At 35.4% G+C, this 20,571-nt stretch overlaps 2 protein-coding genes across 6 annotated transcripts; both read left to right on the top strand.

The window, feature by feature from the left end:
- Positions 1 to 1,524: 1,524 nt before the first annotated feature.
- On the top strand, positions 1,525 to 4,850 carry LOC127944258 (succinate dehydrogenase [ubiquinone] iron-sulfur subunit, mitochondrial-like). The gene is made up of 8 exons (XM_052540135.1): positions 1,525 to 1,736; positions 2,368 to 2,495; positions 2,614 to 2,699; positions 2,959 to 3,095; positions 3,213 to 3,329; positions 3,431 to 3,532; positions 3,703 to 3,825; positions 4,204 to 4,850. Exons 1-8 carry the CDS (start codon positions 1,674 to 1,676, stop codon positions 4,282 to 4,284), a joined length of 837 nt encoding a protein of 278 aa, XP_052396095.1. The 5' UTR covers positions 1,525 to 1,673; the 3' UTR covers positions 4,285 to 4,850.
- Positions 4,851 to 5,415: 565 nt separating this feature from the next.
- On the top strand, positions 5,416 to 20,395 carry LOC127945009 (polyamine-transporting ATPase 13A2-like). Of its 5 annotated transcripts, none has more exons than XM_052541497.1 (29): positions 5,416 to 5,571; positions 6,557 to 6,680; positions 6,759 to 6,926; positions 7,064 to 7,122; positions 7,791 to 7,860; positions 7,946 to 8,025; positions 8,108 to 8,185; positions 8,259 to 8,328; positions 8,512 to 8,646; positions 8,740 to 8,806; positions 8,883 to 9,014; positions 9,118 to 9,279; positions 9,778 to 9,888; positions 12,564 to 12,610; positions 12,783 to 12,971; positions 14,093 to 14,299; positions 14,499 to 14,606; positions 14,993 to 15,149; positions 15,276 to 15,387; positions 16,041 to 16,165; positions 16,326 to 16,510; positions 16,632 to 16,724; positions 16,840 to 16,919; positions 17,102 to 17,254; positions 17,963 to 18,059; positions 18,176 to 18,399; positions 18,847 to 18,998; positions 19,464 to 19,636; positions 19,720 to 20,395. In XM_052541497.1, the coding sequence occupies exons 2-29, from the start codon at positions 6,678 to 6,680 to the stop codon at positions 19,885 to 19,887; spliced, it is 3,405 nt and encodes a 1,134-aa protein (XP_052397457.1). In that variant the 5' UTR covers positions 5,416 to 5,571; positions 6,557 to 6,677; the 3' UTR covers positions 19,888 to 20,395. The 5 variants fall into 5 exon arrangements, with proteins under 5 accessions (XP_052397457.1, XP_052397454.1, XP_052397456.1 ...); XM_052541494.1 differs by having other exon boundaries at positions 5,416 to 5,574; positions 6,583 to 6,680; XM_052541496.1 differs by having other exon boundaries at positions 5,416 to 5,574.
- Positions 20,396 to 20,571: the final 176 nt, after the last annotated feature.

Raw genomic sequence — 20,571 nt, 5'->3', positions numbered from 1 at the left:
TTTGCCATCACAGGAATAAATTAAATTTTAAAATACATTGAAATTGAAAAGAGTTCTTGTAACAACTTTACCGTTTTTATAGTATTTTTCAAATAAATGCAGCCTTGGTGAGCATAAGAGACTTTTTTCAAACATTTCATATTTGACAGATTTACAGTGACTGACATTAAGCCACATAAGGCTATAAATGTGCTCTGTTTTGGGTGGCAAATTAAATATCTGAATTGTTTAACTTGACTGAGGACACTGACGGATTTACATAAAATCCTTTCCAATTTGCCTGAGTATACCCTACAGTGACTCATAAGGTCAAAGGGATTTATTAGAAGCTCTTCTGGCAGAAGTGGGACTCATTTGACAGATAAACGTGGACTACTCCACTTGAGGCCTGAATAAGATTGCTTTTGATCCAGGAGTCACTGCAGATCTCTGGAAATGAGACAAGACTGATGAACACCATTCCTGTTTTCCCTTGAAGGGATGTTTTAATGCTCCTTCAACCGTAATTCTTGATGTCTCTCAAACTAGCGAGGAAAACCTCACTCAAGATCGATTCGCATCTCGGGAACTCTACAAGATTAAATACACGTAGGCCAGTTTTCCGCTGTTATAGCCATGGAAAAGTGTCTGAGCTTCTAAAACGGCAGACTTCTATGTCATTGTGCTCTGTTCCTATGGGTTTATCTCAAAATGCTGTCAAATGTGTTTTAAAATGCACTCTACCCTGTTTTCACTTCTAAAGTAATGGGGGGGGGGGGGGGTCAGCAAAAACCTGAATAATTGTTTGCACTAATGTTTTCAGACAGGTTAAGCAACAAAATACTAAGATAAAATGAACCACATCACAGTGCTCAACATAGTTGGGTTTGAATCAGGGATATATATAATATGAATATCTGTGGGCCTTTAACCTAAAATAGTATTTAGGTTAATACTTTGAGAGAACAGTTCCCTCAAAATGATTTGAGGTTTTGACCTGCATGGCACGTTTGACTATTTCTCTAAATGTAATCAATGTCTGAATGAAAAGAATGAAGATGTCAGACGTTTCATAACTATTATGATAAAGTCTCAGAAATATGCAATATAATGGTAAATTTATGCGATGTTTCTCAGTTTAGTTTAAGTATGCCTATTTATGTTTAGGGCTGTTTAGGTTTTTACTGTGCGAAACCTGACCTTTGTTGATCCTTATATCATATACAGATTGTGGCCTTTGCATCTGCTTATCATTTTTTTATATGGATTTTAATATCAGCAGCCGATATTTACAGAAAAGTTTATTTTTTCATAGTTAAAGTCATGGGGGATCTCACATTTTAAAAAATTAAGGTATTTATATTTTTATTATAATCTATATAAGCAAAAAGTGCTGATCAACTAAAAATAAAATAAAATAAAAACTCCATTTATAATTATATGAATTTTAATACCTGGAAACCATAATGTTTCCACATTGTTTCCAAGCTTTACCTAACCGTGGGATGCCTGAAAGACGCTTCAGCTTCTTGTTGCGTACGAGTCTTTGTGTCGCTCTTTATTGACGAAGGACAAATTCACGCCCAGCTGGCATTTGGAGGAGGAGCAGATCACAGCTTACATATCTGAAACTGCTGAAGCCGCTCATGCGAAGAAAGTAACTCCTACAATACATAACAACACAGAAGTGGAGGATGTTAGCTTGCATTTCTTTTACTCGCAGTGCTGTTGCTTTTCGCAACTTTAGGACGTTGGTGGTAAGTTGTGTTAAGAATCCGCATCTGTCAGCATCTTATGCGTGTGCAAGGTGATTATGTGAAAATGTACGAGACCATCGTAATATATTAGGACGTTTTCGTTGTAACGAATTTGTCACGTGTGAATTGTGGGCTGAGCTGGTTAGCTGACAGATAAAGCGTTAACCTTTTTAATCAAGTTACATAACCGCTGTTGATTAGCTTATAAAACATCTGCTTCATCAGATTACATAAATGTGACGTTTTTTTAATTAAACTTATCTTCTAGTATGGAATAGTGATATTAATACTCAATTTTACCTTCAAAGTGAGTTGAGTAACAAGGTGATATAACTCCCGCACACTTCTCTATTACACCTAGAGGTGGCGCTCAGTGGCTTATACCAGTGGCTTCATTTTTTCAGAACAAAGACACCTTGGATAAAAAAAAAAAGCATTGGTATATTAATGTATTTACTTACCCGACAAAGCCATGAAAAAAAATATAAAGTCATCTGTTTTAATTTTACCAAATATATTTTAAGGTTGGAGGGATGTAATGTGTTTTATATATGTGATCTCAGTAAACTCAGCATTGAGCATCAGCTGTCTTGTGTTGAGCTCATCTTTTGCTTTCCTCTCTCTATATCAGCTGGTGCGGTATGCCCAGACAGCAGCTGCCCCTGAGCCAAAAATAAAGACATTTCAGATTTACAGATGGGACCCTGACACACCTGGAGACAAGCCCCGCATGCAAACCTATGAGGTTGATTTGAACACGTAAGCTACAGATATTTACACCGTTGTTACATATCAGTTTACTTGCTTTGAATAAATAAATAAAATTGGACCGAATTTCTGAATAACACAAAATTTTAATGCCATTTTCTTATCCTAGATGTGGTCCAATGGTTCTTGATGCTCTCATCAAAATTAAAAATGAAATGGACCCAACACTCACCTTTAGACGCTCATGTAGAGAGGGTAAACAAATTAAAATAGAATTAAAAATAAATACATTGTACTCTTTTGAGCAGTCTGTGTCCTGTTAAAGTAATAGCCCACCCAAAAATGAGAATTTGCTGAGTATTTACTCACCCTCAGGCCATTTAAGATGTAGATGAGTTTGTTTCTTCAACAAAACAGATTTGGGGAAATTTAGAATTTTTGGGTGAACTATTCCTTTAATATATTACATCATTACGCCAGAATGTTATTGAATTTCTTTGTATATAATTTACAGGTATCTGTGGCTCATGTGCTATGAACATCAATGGGGGCAACACCTTAGCCTGCTTAAACAAAATAGATACAAATACCAGCAAAGTGATGAAGATTTACCCCCTGCCTCACATGTATGTGGTGAAAGATCTTGTTCCTGTGAGTAAACCACAGTTAACTGAAAATCCCAGTGACAACATATGACAATATGACTATTTATTTGTCAAATAGAATTAACCTACATTTTCAAACTGATCCTATTTCTTGTTGTTTTAGGATATGAGCAATTTTTATGCACAGTACAAGTCCATCGAGCCGTATTTAAAAAAGAAGGACGAGTCAAAGCAGGGAAAAGAGCAGTACCTCCAGTCAATCGAGGACCGCCAAAAGCTGGTTCGAAACCTTTTCTGAATATTCTGCTGATTTTTGTTAGTGTGAAGGATGATTGTTATCTTTGCTAATGATTTTTTAAACACTTTTTCCCATGCCTATAGGATGGTTTGTATGAATGCATTCTGTGTGCGTGCTGCAGCACTAGTTGTCCGAGTTACTGGTGGAATGGAGACAAGTACCTTGGTCCAGCTGTGCTCATGCAGGTTTTTTTCTTTTCCTTATAGCACTGCTTATATGGACAATAAACAGCCATTTATCATTGTTGATTAATTTAACAATAATGAATCTACCAGTTAAGTCTTTGTTAGTCTGGATCACAGTGAGTTTTACATCTTTGCCCTCACATCTCTGTTGTTTTGTATCCAATTCTCAGGCGTATAGGTGGATGATTGACTCTCGAGATGAGTTTACAGAAGAGCGTCTGTCCAAATTACAGGACCCTTTCTCCCTCTACCGCTGTCACACAATAATGAACTGTACAAAGACATGTCCAAAGGTATGCCATCTTCCCATTAAACTGGAAAACAACACTTTACTTAGATGAACTAGATTCTCTGTTATTGGAAATTAAGGGACAGTTCACCACCTAAAAAATTGGCATCATCTTATATAGTCATCATTTCAAAATTGTATGACCTGCTTTCTTCTTTGGAACATTAAAGAACCAAAGCAAACTTTTTTAATTTACTATAAACTTCTATTGTATGGACAAAATCTACAATGGAAGTCAATGGGAACAGATGAAACTATTTGGATTTTTGGGTGGACTATCCCTTTAAATAAATGTTTATATGCAATAGCTTGTGTTTTGTGTCTCCCGTTTTTTTTTTCCTGTATTTTAAATTGAATCCGTTTTGTCCTCTCTTCTGTTTAGGGACTCAATCCTGGAAAAGCCATAGCAGAAATTAAGAAAATGATGGCAACTTATAAAGAAAAGAGATTGTCTGCCATCTGACTTGTAAATGCAGAAAATATCATGTACATGGTTTAAATGATTGTGTAAATTCAGCATGGAGTGTTTGCTAATGTGGGATATTCTTTGATAGTGGAGACCTGTATTTACACCTGATGAAGTGTAAATCTACAACAAGAACTGCTTTTCATTTCCATTTGAACCTGATTGTAGTTATACTGTACATGAATGTCTGAATAAGAGTATAGGCTTTAGTGCTCACTCTGTTGTTAATAGATGAATTCACCAGGTATGAGTTAGTCCTGTTCGCCTGTCTGTAAAAACAAGAATAAAATGCTACTAGAGCTGAGCTTGTGAATCAACCGCATCACTTAGGTATTTTGCTGATTACAGTTTAATCTTAAATTTTATGTATTTACAAGCTGTACATTTATTTTGCATGAGATATGAATAAAACTGGATATCGTACATTTGTTTAGTTGATCTGATTGTTGATCAAGAGCAGAAAATTTTATCTGTAGATTGCTTTTGTTTTAGTCATGTGTTCAATGTATGATGTCAGAAAGTTAGATTAATTAGGATTTTAATAAAATAAAACAATCTCTGTGTGTGTGTGTGTGTACAAAACGAGCTTAATTTTACATAATGCAATGGGTTTTAAACATTTTATCAAAACGTCCAAAAAAAAAAAACTTATCTGAGTGATGTAAATATATTAGTATTGTATAGGCAACTTACAGGTTCTAAGTCACTTTGTTTTTATTAACTGATCATTGCTGCAAAAAAAACAAACAAACAAAATAAACATTCAAGACTGAAAACCTAATAAAAAACATTTGCATATACATATTGCCTAATAGAAAGTTTTCTTTTTGTTGTTAAAAAGAGACAGACTTTGCTTTGGTTTACCTGGACAGGAGCATTTCCTATGCAGTGCCTACGTAACTTTTTTGTGTGTTCAAATTGTACACAGTCTGTATAATAAGTGAGTACACCATTAATTCATTTTCAAAACTTGTTTTGGCTTATCCTGAACCAATACGGTACACCTATATTAAGTGTTTATATTCGGACTGGTTTAGACTGCGGAATAGCCGGTATCTGCGTGATTCGTTACAGACATAAACAGAGAGAAGTAGCACCGGCTACAAAGTTCTTCCGCAAGACGCACGAAGTCCGGTTTAGTAACCGCTAGAGCGCCAAAGCTTACGGACTGTATTACTGTAATGTGGGTATTTCAGCCACAAGAATCTATATTTCTTAGACAAGTCTTGTGGTAAATATTTTTGGACCTTTTGTTAGGAACTTGCATCAGGGAAAAGACCAAAGGTGGTAAGATCTTTTGAAAATTACACCTGTAAAGTTATTCGTTTAGCATAACGTTATACAGTTAGTTTTAAACATAGTAACGTTAGTCGTTTCAGCTGTTAGAACTGACTGAAACTCTAATTAGGCATATTTTACATTATGTGGAATCAAAGTCAGTTGACCTCAGAAATAGTGTTGAAAGGGGGTATTATGTTTCTAGCACATTTACTGCTTGATATTTCCTCAGGTCTTTTGTATTTTCTGCTGTACTGAAGTGGATGAACCTGTTTTTCAACCTCTAACGTTACTAAAAAGATTAAAAAAATAAAAAATAAATAGCCCAGTATTTTATTGTATTGCAAAGTTTCTGCTGCTAAAATACTTAATTTCTTAAGAATATCGTTCAGCCCACCGTTATAAATATTTAATACAAGTATGTTTCAACACAGTGTATGACGAAATTATAATTACTTAACAAACACCATTAAATCTTGGAACGTAAAAAAAAAATCAAGTTGTTTGTGATAAAAGTTTGCTGTTTCGTGGTTTCTCACTCTTATTTGAAGGAAGCATTTGCAATGTAAAAGTCAGCATTTTTTATTTTGGTTGTGTAGAAACATCACAAAGCAAGCACATGACCTGAAAAAAGAGGAAAGATATGTTTTCAGTTTGCTTCTTCCAGTTTAAAATCCTCCATGACTTTGGATAAACTCACAAGTGTCTCTGCCTTAACCTTTTAAAAATCTCTTTACAAACCTTTCTTCAAAACATATAAAAGCAAATAGCCATTTAATTCATTTTTCATAGCTAGAAAATGACAATTTGCCAGCATGTTAATCACAACGTGGATGTGTTTGATCTCAACATTACAATCAATGTCATATCCTACTGACGTCAGATGGTAGAGTCTCTTCTTGTATTTACAAAAAGGGAGTGTGCACTACACAGGTTATGTAGTGTGTTTGCACTTATGGCTTAGTGCACTTAAGGAACTACTGCTCAACAGGACCAGTTGCGGATCTTGTCTTTTAGGGAGCTGTGGTCCGGGGCTGGATGGGGTGACCTCTGCAGACACAGAACCCCTCATAAAGGATCCAAGACCCAAGGAGCTCAGTGCCGTCTCACACATGGTACTATGTTGGAAAACTACACATATGTTTCTTGTTATGTCTAGATCTGATTATTTTATCATGTTATTTGTTTCTCAGGATGTTCAGGGGTACAAATGGGTGTGCTGGAAGGTGTGGTTGTGTCGTATTGGGGCGGTATGTTCTTTAGGCCTGCTACTAGTGCTCTTCAACTGGCGCCCTCGCCTCAGCATCCTGGCCCGCTGCAAATCCTGTCCCATTTCAATGGCGGATGTTTTGCTATTAAAGGTATTAAAATTTGTTTTACTCAGACATTAGACACTGGATGTAAAAAAAAAAAAAATTTAAGTGGGAGAAGAATTTACAGAAAATGACAGCTTTTCCATAATAAGGAAGGATATATTTGTTTTATTTGGTTATGACAGGACCGATATGGACAGCAGTTTGTAGTAGATGTGCTTACAGAGGATATTGAGGAAGGCCGGTGAGACCCACAGTACATTTATATCGCATGCTTTCCTTTTTTGTATTTATGCATTATTTTAGTTTCCTACAGAAAGGATCCAGCTACTTGTGTTTAAACATTCTTTGCATTTTAAAAACATTTAAAATGTTTACTAAAAGTCATGAAAGTGCAAACCTATACCATAGCATGATATTTAGATTTAGATTTATACAAATATTGAATTTCAGTCCAAAATCAAAAGAATAAAGTTGCAATTTTGAATGTTTTTTTTTTTTCAGTTTTTTTATTTTTTATAATTGAATGTAACAATGTGATTTCACAGTATTTGAATCTAATTTTAAATAATTAGAATCCCATTAAATTATTTTTCATTGTGACAATATTTTCATGACAATTAAGCACTTTCTCACCTAAACTGCATTTGCTGTAATGTAGGAAAAAATATATAATATTTCAATGGTCAAATATTGTTCCATGTAATTTAAAAGCTATTTCTGTGTCATGGTAGTATTTGTTGTACTCAAGATAATTTGTCCTGGGTTTAATAAAAAAATTAATGCCCAGACAGTATATTTTCATAACTGTGTTTTTTACTGTATTTATTTATTTATAATATTAATTTCATATTTAAATGATTTTCAATAACATAGAGCTATTAATCAAACCCTTTTGTTGAACTTTTCCAGTTTGGAGTTCGCAGTAGGAGAGACAGATGAGAATGAATGGAGAGACACCGTGCAGCTACACAGTGAAAAGGTAACATAAGGGCAGTCAAAAAAGATGGTGTAATGTACATTTCCGTTGCATCTGCTTGATTGTGTCTTGTTTTTCTTCCATCTAGAAAACACAGCTCACATACTATGTGTTTGAGGGCATGCGCTACATATGGATTGCCAGGAAAGGAGCCTTTTGCAAAGCAAGGTACTGTTTGATATTTATGTATGTATAAGTTTACTCTAGGCAACCTGAAATTTAGTTTTAGTAAATGATCTTATGTCTACAGCATTCTCAATGAAGGCTGGACCTGCGCTGACTTGCATGGCCAACAACAAGGACTGAGTAAAGCAGACCAAAGCACAAGGTCTGTACCCTTTCAATGCCTACATGAATTATAAAAAAAATGTTGTTTGCCTTACACATTTTTTTTCCTACAGAAAGCAGATTTTTGGGGCCAATGTCATTGATGTACCTGTGAAATCTTACTTACAGCTTCTCTTTGAGGAGGTAGACCTGTTCTTTATTACTTTTTTAACACTATAATGATTTACAAATACAGTGAAATCTGTACCTTGCAATTATAAACAGTGTGTGTTGATTAAACAGCATCATTCCCTGGATTTTTTAAGTGAAATGCTTTGTGAAAGGTTCATATATTGATCATATATTGATCATATTTTTTTTTTTCAGGTGCTCAATCCATTCTACATATTTCAGGTGTTCAGCATCATCCTGTGGATGTCAGACAGATACTATTATTATGCTGCTTGTATCCTAATCATATCCTTAATTTCAATTGGCGTGTCTCTTTATGAGATTCGTAAGGTATGCGAATATTATTTGTTCATTCAAGTCTTCAGAGCTGTTTTGTTGTATTGTGAATTAAAATAGTAAGTAGATGTATTTTTGTCTCTGCAGCAAAGCACCACTCTCCGCCGCATGGCCCGGTTGATAGTGAACGTGACCGTGCGTAGAGACACGGGAGGTGAAGTTGCTTATCAAACGCCAGAAAAAGGCTCAGTGTTTTTAATGTGGCTTTTAATGTTTGTCTGTTTTTCCAGAGGAGGAGTGTGTGAGCTCTGAGGAGCTGGTTCCAGGGGACTGTATTGTGATTCCAGCCGAGGGTTTGCTTCTGCCCTGCGATGCCGCCCTGCTGGCAGGGGAGTGCATGGTGAATGAAAGCATGCTGACTGGTGAGAGAAAACAGACCGCCTCTGAAATTGTGTATTGCATTAATTCTATGTGCATTAAAAAAAAAAATTCTGTTCTCATGTTTTGCTCTTCACTCACTGACAGGTGAGAGCATACCAGTGATGAAGACACCATTGTCTGTGTCTGAAGCCACATACAGTTCAGAGTCTCAACGCCGACACACATTATTTTGTGGCACACAGCTCATCCAGGCTAAAGGAGGCGGTCCTGCTAGGAATGGGGCCATTGCTGTTGTAACATGCACAGGTGACTTACATTTACAATATATTGTTTTTTTTGTTGTTGATTATACACTACTGTTCAAAAGTTTGGTCTTTGTTTTAAAGAGAAAAATTAATACTGGTGTTGTGCAAGGATGCGTTCAGTTGTTCAAAAGTGAGGTAATGTTACAAAAGATAACTCTTTTAATAGTATATTCTGTTCTTTTGAACTTTCTAATCATCAAAGACTCCTAAAAAATATTACTGTTTCCACAATCATCTTAAGCAGCACTATTGATTTCAGTATTAATAAAAATTAGATATGTTTCTTGAGCAGCAAATCAGATATTAGAATGAACTCTGAACGATTGTGTGACTGGAGTAAAACACATAAAAAAAATTCAAATTTTTTTTTTAATAATATATATACATTAAGCAAATGCAGCCATTAGTGAGCATTACAGGCTTCTTTCAAAAACTTTCATTTTTAACTTCCTTTTGTTGTTTTATCATGAAACTTTATGTTCCTGTTTATGTTCCTCAGGGTTTTTTACTGCCAAAGGAGACCTTATTAGCTCTATCCTTTACCCTCAGCCATTAGACTTTCGCTTCTACAGGGATGCTATGAAGTTCCTACTATTTCTAGGACTTTTGGGTAAGTTGGGTTATTTGCAAACTTAAAGGAGCTATATGTAAGAAATCTATTTCAATTAATCATAAAATGGCCCTGATGTGTTACTAGACATTAAGAAATCATGTTAATTTCAAATACTTATATTACTGAAAACAGTAGTCCAGCCAGGATATTGTCATTTAAAAAGTGGACTTGCAGCCCTCAACTGATGTTGATTTTGTCATTTTGTGTTTTGGCCTAACGCGCCTCCCTCCACCTATCTACCAATCACGAAGTCAGTAGTGTTTCGGGATCCGTGTTGCCAGCTTTGCTGTAACCTACCCTAACCCCAGTCGGATAAAAATGTCTAATGTTACTAAATCAAAAAGACCTCGTTATAATTCAGAAATTCGTCGTGACAAAGTCCGAAATAAAACCAGAATTTGTATTGGAGATGCTTTTGAAAGATGGAGACGGCTGAAAACGGAGAAGAATTTGAACACAGACGCCAACGTTGCTAATTTTCTCCCGGACAGATTATACTGTCACATACGAGCAGAAATCTTTCCGATTATACTGTCACATGCGAGTATACATTTTTACGATTATACTGTCACATGCGAGCATAAATCTTTACGATTATACTGTCACATGCGAGCATAAATCTTTACGATTATACTGTCACATGCGAGTATAAATTTTTACGATTATACTGTCACATGCGAGCATAAATCTTTACGATTATACTGTCACATGCGAGCATAAATCTTTCCGATTATACTGTCACATGCGAGCATAAATCTTTACGATTATACTGTCACATGCGAGCATAAATCTTTACGATTATACTGTCACATGCGAGCATTAATCTTTACGATTATACTGTCACATGCGAGCATAAATCTTTACGATTATACTGTCACATACGAGCATAAATCTTTACGATTATACTGTCACATGCGAGCATAAATCTTTACGATTATACTGTCACATGCGAGCATAAATCTTTCCGATTATACTGTCACATGCGAGCATAAATCTTTACGATTATACTGTCACATGCGAGCATAAATCTTTACGATTATACTGTCACATGCGAGCATTAATCTTTACGATTATACTGTCACATGCGAGCATAAATCTTTACGATTATACTGTCACATACGAGCATAAATCTTTACGATTATACTGTCACATGCGAGCATTAATCTTTACGATTATACTGTCACATGCGAGCATAAATCTTTACGATTATACTGTCACATGTGAGCATAAATCTTTCCGATTATAATGTCACATACGAGCATAAATCTTTCCGATTATACTGTCACATGCGAGCATAAATCTTTCCGATTATACTGTCACATGCGAGCATAAATCTTTCCGATTATACTGTCACATACGAGCATAAGTCTTTACGATTAAATTTAACTAATGACAATTAGTACATTTTTAAAATACATAATTACTTATAAAAATATCTCTCATGAAAGATTAACAAAATTAAAAGAAGAAAAAAAACTTACTGTGTACGTCTGTTCGTCACTTGCCATTGGAAGCTCATTGAAGCAGCCTACGTTTCTGCTGAATCCTGCAGCTCATCTGGCAACGTCGAGTCAGGGGGTAGGGGGAGGGCAGTGCTTTAAGTGGCCCAAAAGAGGTGCCGGTACTCTATTTTAACATATATATATATATATATATATATATATATATATATATATATATATATATATAGTTTTTTTTTATTTATATAATTGTGTAGCGGAGTATTTTTTTGTACACAGTGCCGCGAACTGTCAATCACTCCTGTACGCGTGCATCACTGTCCTCCTCGCAGCTGCAGCAATTTGCGCTCTCTTCATCAAGCTTTAAAACAAAAAGGGGATAAAAAGGTTGTATTGTCTTTGTGCATATAGATTATTTCGATAAATGAATATCTAAATTCGTGCCTAGCCGCCTACGGTATTTTTTTAGAACTTAGAAAAAAGATCCTGCAGCCAATGAGCAGCCGGCGGGGGCTGGCTGCAGGACGACTCAACCTCCGCGGACAGTTTTTAATGTTTATCAGACAATAACTACTCAAGGTTTTGCTTTAGAATAATTTTTGGGACAATTAGGGCCAGATTCGGGATTCGGGACAACAGTTTTCGATTTTGGGACTGTCCGGAATTATTCGGGACACCTGGTCACCCTGCCTGAAAGAGCTACTGCATTACTTCATTAGTTTGCGTCTGACCTGCAGCGATATTGCGGGGTGTCAGCGAGCGAGTCATCTGATTTTGACTGTTTTGTTGTAGTTCTCAGAATCTGAAGCTAGGAGAGCATATTGAGTGTTGTTCATTGTATTTGAATTTTTGTGCGCGTTTCACAAATTCTCTCCGGTCGCGTTAAGTTGATACTGACAGCGACAAAAGCAACGCATGCGCTTCTCACTTGTAAAAGTGATGGGTGTGTGGGTGATGTAGTCTCTATATTATGGAAGTGGCGGTACTGAGTACCGGTGCGTACCGGCCCACTTAAAGCACTGGGGGAGGGGATACACCGCTCTACAGTATTTTTATAGTGATTGCAGTACCAGTTTAGGCCACAATCCTACATACAGCTCCTTTAATGTATGTATGCGATATAAAGATTGTTTGTGAAAGTTGTATATTTGTTTCTATTAGTCTCATAATGCAGAATATGGGCCTTCATTGATGTGAATTTCTGTATTTCAGCTCTGGTCGGCACTATTTATAGCATTGTGATACTTTTAAAGAGTAATGTAAGTATTTTTAAGTACATATAAAAAAAAATTCCCTTTAATGTTAGTCAAGAGTTCTCTCACTACATCAATTTGGATTTAGATGCTTTCATCCTCAATAAAAAGCTGTTGCTGTTGAATTATTAACAAATAATTTAAAATTCAGATTCTTTTTAATTTTGTTGTGCCTCAGACAACCTGGCAAGACGTAGTCATCCGGTCTCTGGATATTGTGACAATAATAGTTCCACCTGCTCTTCCGGCTGCTATGACTACAGCCACTATCTATGCCCAGAGTCGCCTGAAGCATCACGGGGTATTCTGCATCAGCCCACCCCGCATTAATATCTGTGGCAAGATATCACTTTTTTGTTTTGATAAGGTGAGAGAACAACGTTTCTGGAGATCCTTTGATGGGAACAATCTTTATTGTTTCATTAAAAATGCTGTGATGATTCATATCTTGAAGATGGATAGTTTAACTCAAGTATATTGAGATTAAATATTTGCTTCATCTTATATTTGGTTATTCAAAGCCTAAGCTTCAGGTTGTTAAAATAAACTTTGTTTAATTACTCAGTGCAGACGTTCTGTTTGTGTAATGATTACATCATCAGTGCTCTGAGCTAGACCAAAAGACAAAATATTTCCTTTACTGCCAGTTTGTGACAACTTCCCGTGCTACATAATCTATTTAACATGGATAGATTTATAGACTAGATTATTAACCTTGGATTGCTTGCATTATGAAATCAATTATATATGTAATTTTATCTTTTTTCCATAATCTATCTGTAAGTACATATTCTTACATTTTATTTTAATAAATTATCATTCATATTTATGATTCGAAAAAAAAATTAGAATTCTCAAACCATATTGGTTTCACACTGCACAGCATTATGCAAATAATTTAAAATGACTAAATCTTTTAAAATTTACTTTACTCTAATATAGTTTATATTTTATGGGAGGTTAAATGTAATTAAAATTAAATGTTAAAAAAATGCTTCTTTAAGGGTGGTTTTCCAAAGCAAAAATGTTTACACCCTTTCCAACAAGGTTTTTTTTTTTTTTAATTCTGAAGTCATCATTATTAACCATATTATTGGCGTCTTGCAAGCAGCATGTGCTTTCAAAGCTGGGAAAATGGGTTTGTTAGAGGTTAGATTGTGCAACTGAGGGTTAGCCATGACCGATAAAGATCTCTTCTGCTTTCTTGCTAAATATCAAGATCCTGTCAAGTGAATGAGAACTCCCTATATGTGCTCCAGTCAAACATCCTCATCACACTGTATATATATATATTTTGTGTCAACTACAACATTTGTTTATAAAGGTGTTCCTGTTGATTTTACAGTGTTTTAAATGCCATTTTAAAATTAAGTTAGACAGTCAGACAAATTGTGTCTGATTTTCATTTGGTTCAATGAAAGTTTTGATAAAAGATGGCAATGTTTCTGTGTATTGTTATTAAAAACGGACTGAATGTGATCGTTTCAGACTGGTACTCTTACGGAGGAGGGTCTGGATGTGTGGGGCGTGATGGAAGTGAGTGGAGCAGTATTCGGTGAGCTGGTCCCTGACCCTCTCTTTCTTCCTCCTGGACTGATGCTCTCTGCGCTTGCCTCCTGCCATTCTTTGGCTTTGTTGGGGGGTCAAGCACTTGGAGACCCACTAGAGCTCAAAATGATAGAATCCACTGGATGGGTAATGACTGGTTACTCAAAGTGTTTGATGTCTTTAAAGAGATAGTTCAGCCAAAAATGCAAATTCTTTCATTATCTACTCATCTTCATGTCCTTACAAACCTATTAGACTTCATTTCTTCTGTTGAACATAAAAGAGGCAGTGTTTTGTTTAATTGATTTGATGGCAACTTTGATGCAATCTTGCATTCAACTGACAGGAACTGACAGAGCCGGAGAATGAGATGGGGCTGGACTCTGAATTTGGCAAACACAGAGTACTAGCAGTGATGAGACCTCCTGCATCTGAGCTCCCGTCACAAGGAAATGTAAGACGATTCATATACAGAACAAGAAAATGGTCATTGGGTGTGAAAACACAAGGAAATGTCTTGAAACTTTGGGTCTTGGTTATAAATTAAGCGGATAGTTCACTCAGAAGTGAAAATCATTAACTCCCCTTCATGTGACTTTCTCTCTTCTGTAGAACACAAAAGAAGATATTTTGAAAAATGTAAACACAAATTTGTCCATTCAATTCAATCAGTGCTGTCAGTGCTGTTTGGACCCCAATGTTCTTCAAAATATCTTTAGTGTTTTACAGAAAAAAGAAAGTCTTCAGGTTTGGAATGGCCTGTCGATGATGTTCATTTTTGGTTGAACTCTTCATCCCAGACACTGGATAAAGATAACGTGATTTGAATCTGTTTTTCAGTCCGTCAGTCAGCCAGTGGCAATCATACGGCGATTCCCATTCTCCTCTTCTTTGCAAAGGATGAGCGTGGTGACCATTGGTCCAGGTGGAGCTTGTCCTGTTGCATTCATTAAAGGAGCTCCTGAAATGGTTGCCAGCTTCTGCCTTAGAGAAAGTGGTGAGGACCTGACTCTTAAAACTTGTCCTGGTTCTCATTTCACCTAGAGATGAACGATCAGGAGTATATGGAACACTGCCTATTTTTGCACTCAGTGGTGTTCTGTCTTTGTGCTCTCTGTTACAGTGCCTTCTCATTTTTCACCCACTCTCCGGGAGTATGCGAGCCAGGGCTTCAGAGTCCTTGGATTTGCCTACAAGCACCTCACTAAGGAGACCAACCTAAAAACTGTTGAAAGGTCAGCTGCTCTGTTTTATAAGCATTCAAAGATCTAGGGTCGGTAAGATGTGTTAATGTTTTTGAAAAAAGTATCTTAATGCTCAACAAGGCTGCATTTGTTTGAACAAAAATACAGTAAACACATTGTGAAATAGTATTACTTTTTAAAATAGATATTTTCTATTTTAGTATAATTTAAAATGTGATTTATTCCTGTGATAACAAAGCTGTATTTTTAGTCTTAAGTGTCACATGATTCTTCAGAAATCTTTCTAATATGCTGATTTGGTTCTCAAGAAACCATTATACTTTTTTCACTGTGAACAAACATTTTTTTGTACATTATAAATGTCATTGCTGTTACTTTTTAAATGTATTACATCCTTGCTGAATAAAAGTATTATTTTCTTTAAAGAAATTGTACTGTTCCCAAACTTTTGAATGGTTCTGTGTTTAATTACTAATTATTTATTATTATAATTATAATATATATATATATTTTTTTTTATTTAATGCATTCCTGTTGAATAAAAGTATTATTTTTGCTAAAGAAAAAGTTTTTAAAAATCCTACTCACCGCAAACAAAGTTATTCCATCAAATATGATAGATATTTCAAAATAGACAGATTCATGCCTGTTGCCTCATGTTTACAATAAATGTTTGCTTGTAGGGTGGAGGTGGAGAAAGACATGAACTTCCTGGGTCTGTTGGTAATGAAGAACCAGGTGAAGCCAGAGAGTGCAGAAGTCATTCGCACACTTAAATTGGCACAATTACGGCCTGTTATGGTTACAGGTATGTAGAAAAATGCATTGCACATGTTGAATTGTCATTGAACATTCAAATTATTGTTTTTGTTGGCCTCTCTACTAACTTTATAGACAAAAAAAAAGAAAATGTAAAAGTGAAAATGATTTGTTAAGGGCTCTTTTTTTTTTTTTTTTTGCTTTGTCAGGTGACAATATTCTCACTGCTGTGAATGTAGCAGGTGCGTGTGGAATGGTGCTGTCACATGAGAAGGTTATTTTTGTTCATGCATCGCCCCCTACCGCCAGTGCAATGGCCTCACTGCAGTTTCATCAGGGAGATGGTGCAGTAGCCACTATTGATACTCAGGAGACTATTGATATTTCAGCACAGGTTTGCTTATTTGACCTTTTAAGTGCTTTACAGAAGTAACCACTGACATACCACGTAGTACAGAGTTTTTATTAATGCAGAACAGCAAGGAGATTAATATGTCTTCTTCCTGTACCATAAGGGTCTCTACCAGAACGGTGCCGGCTATCATTTGGCTATAAATGGCATGTCCTTTGCGGCACTTTGTGATTATTTCCCTGAATATCTGCCCAAGGTGACTTAGATTCAATTTTAGGCATATTGATCTATTCAAGTTTTAGACTGGTGGCACCAGAGTTTTCAAATGCATTAGCTGGAGATTAACAGTGCTCATTGTTTTTGTGATACAGATTCTGATGAGGGGAACAGTGTACGCCCGCATGACCCCAGAACAGAAAACCCAGCTGGTAAAAGCACTTCAGAATCTCAAGTGAGTCCAGTATTTGAATTGGGCATAAGCGCGTATTACTTGAAAATAATATGACAGCCAAAAATGTAGGATGATAAAATATCATTAATAAATAACCAATGAATGAAGTAATCTTGTTGGAAGCTGTTGGCAGGGCTTTGTAAAACTGAATATAACAGCCATATCTTCTGAATTGCATGCAGTTACAGGGTGGGCATGTGTGGTGATGGAGCCAATGACTGTGGAGCACTGAGGGCTGCCGACGTCGGTGTGTCGTTGTCTGAGGCTGAGGCCTCTGTAGCGTCTCCTTTCACATCCAAGTCTGACAACATTAGCTGCGTGCCTCTACTCATCAAGTAAATAACACACTTTTACCATTCTTATTGATGGACTTTATCCATAAATTGGATAATAAATATTGTGTTTTTGGCTTGAGGTATTATAATAGGAGTAATAATTGTATTAACCGTGTATAATTTAATCAATATATATGTTTTTTATTTTTATTTATTATAATTTGTTGTTGTTAATTGCTTTTAATATACTGTTATTATTATTATTAATAATAGTTGTAATAAGAGATTTTTTATTCAATGTTGTATCCTTGACATAAATGATTATAATAATATCAGTATATAATGAAGCCATTTATATTGCTGTTTTATAATATTATATACTTTTAAATTATTATATTATATACAATTAATAACAATAACAATACTTTTTTTATTCAATATTGTGTCCTTTTTTGTTATTATAACATCAGTATATAAAAGCCATTTATATGCATTGCTATAATAATAATATTTTATTGTTTTTATTATTAATAATAATAACAATGATGGTGATTATATTATTTTTAATAAATAATAATAATAGTGATAGTAGTCTTTTAAATTGGATATTGTATTCTTGACTTAAGTTGCAATGTATAATTATGTTATCTATTAGTATTTATATTTATTTATAGTAATTAAATTATGATGGTAATGATTTTTACTATTATTATTATTATTATATAACAAAATATAATGTCTCGTTTGAAATAAAAAAAATGTAAACAGGGAAGGCAGGTGTTCACTGGTGACATCATTCAGTCTTTTCAAGTACATGGCCTTGTACAGTCTCATCCAGTTTGCCTCTGTACTTATTCTCTACACTGTGAGTGTTTGCATGTCCATTTTACTTGTTATATCAGCTAAAATCAATATCCTAATACAATTATGTAATTAGGGCATTTTAACAATAATGTTTTTGAATTATTTTATCTATTGTAGGAGAAAACAAACTTGGGAGACTTGCAGTTCCTCTTCTTTGATTTAGTTTTGGTGACTGTTTTGGCTATAGTGATGGGACGGGGAGGTCCCAGCGATGAGCTCCATCCCCAGCGACCCGCTGCCAGTCTTCTGTCTCTGCCAGTCCTGTCTAGTTTACTGCTGCACACTGTGCTGCTGATCCTAGCCCAGGTGTCTGCCCTGCTTATCACCATGTCACAAGACTGGTAAGCAGCTAACTAGTGTTCATTTAGTCTTAGTCTTAGTCCTGGGTCAAATGTACTTTTTAGTTATTATCGTATTAAGTCAATCGTGTCCTGTTTTGTTTAGTCAAGTTTTAGTCGACTAAATAACTGAGCGTTTTAGTCAGTGAAAACGTTTTTGCCATGCTGTGTAATGTTTAAACTGATATTTTTAAACGATTTAATATATAAATTAATGTCAAAGACTTGATATGCACTCTCTCTGTCTACATTGCGAAAACCGGTAAAAACAAACCATAAATATTATAACCACACACCCGAAAGCTCACTTAGTAGAGGCACGTACAGCAGTCCACACTTATATTTTGTCTTTCTTTCTATGAAAATAAAGAGATTTTTGTATAGTTTTTATTTTTTTAAGTACATTTAAATACACAGTTTTATCTTTTGTTGTTTCATGACTGTTTTCAGGTATGTCCCTGTAAATTCCACTGTGACGGGAGCTGCAAACTTGCCCAACATGGAGGACACAAGTATATTTGCCTTATCGGGATTCCAGTATATCATCATGTCTATTGTGATCACCAAAGGATACCCTTACAAAAAACCACTGTATTACAATTGTGAGAATTTAAACTTTGACCTTGCTGTGCTCAGACAGATCTGTTCAACACAGCAAACACGAGCTTGTTTTACAGAAAAATGCTTTGAAAATTGACCTATTTCTCAATTTTTTATTATATAGGTTTTTATGAAGCAACATTAAATAATGGAGTGAACAAATAACAGTTTGTTTGAAGAAGTTTCTATTAAGTAAATCTGACTGAATCCAGATGATTTGAGCAATTTATAGCATCACTTTGGGGTTTGAGTTCCCTTTTATGTTGACTAATTACCATTTAGATGTAAATGTGTTTCCCCTTTATATAATATTATATAGAGAGGTATAGAACAAGTAATACTTTTTAATCTTTCAGTCCTAATTTTCAGCCCTTTTTTAACCATTATAGTGATTATTAAAGTAAATTCTCACTGTGGCCGTGTCTAATATTTATGTTTAGCTTTTTTAATGTTTTTGTCTCTTTTAGATTGGTTTGTAGGGGCACTGTTGGTTTTCTTTGCACTTATGAGCTGGCTGGTTCTTTTCCGTCACACCATCATCCATAAAGTGCTGCATCTGTATGACATCAACGATATGAACTATAAACTACTGCTGGTGGCTGTAGCAGCGCTCAACTTCTTCATATGCTACTTGCTTGAGGTAAAGATAAATAGACGTATTACCACATGGGATCTGAAACATGCTGCCAATATCAGTAATTGCAAATTTATTTTTCTTCACAGATTCTTATTGACCGAGGTGCCCTGAACTGCCTTCAAAACCTCAGGGGAAAACGCGAGTCCAAAAAGCAGTACAAACGTCTGGATGCCCATCTTGCAGGAACACCTTCATGGCCTCCCCTGAACCAGCCCTTGTTCCCAACTCAGTGCTCCGTCATCGGTGTTAGCTAACACCTACCTCCTGCTTTAGAATTTCAATTCCCAATGCACATATCCAGGATTGCCAAAGATCTGATACCACCTCTCAGTGCACTAGTGAGGTATGCGTACCAGGTGTCATCCTTGTCTGCCTATTATATATGGCACAAAACTTACCATGGCAACAAAGAATGGACTGTTAGCAATGGTGTTTCCAATACAAAACATAACCGAAGAATAAAATCCTTTAAGTATTTTGAAAGGGTGTTCTGATTAATTAAGAAAAAGGGTAAAAACACATTTCCCCAGAATATTTATTATATTTACCAAAAGATTTTTTTTTTTTAAATCATATTAATTCAAATAGAGGGCATATTGCCTTGAGAAGTGCTTGATTCAGTTACTAGCTTAAATACAAAATACTGAGTATTTCTAAACATATGTTTTTTCCCCCCAAAGTTATTTTATACATGCTACCTACCGTACTTTATTCTCTGTGGCCTCTATGACCCTTAATTAAAGTCACAATGAAAAGAAAGTAGCAACAGATTCTTTGTTCCACATTGTAACATATATCCAAGTAAAACACATTATTGAAAAAGAAAATTAGAGCAGAGCTTGGTTTGGTGTTGATTGAATATCAATGGATCTTTATGCAGACTAAATGTTGTCAATATTTTCAATAAAACATAAGCACAAATTGTTCAGAAAAAGATC

Source organism: Carassius gibelio, chromosome A23 (assembly GCF_023724105.1).
Source record: "Carassius gibelio isolate Cgi1373 ecotype wild population from Czech Republic chromosome A23, carGib1.2-hapl.c, whole genome shotgun sequence".
NCBI lineage: Eukaryota > Metazoa > Chordata > Actinopteri > Cypriniformes > Cyprinidae > Carassius > Carassius gibelio.
Note: the sequence above shows the minus strand (reverse complement) of the source record. Positions and strands in the feature narration are given on the sequence as shown.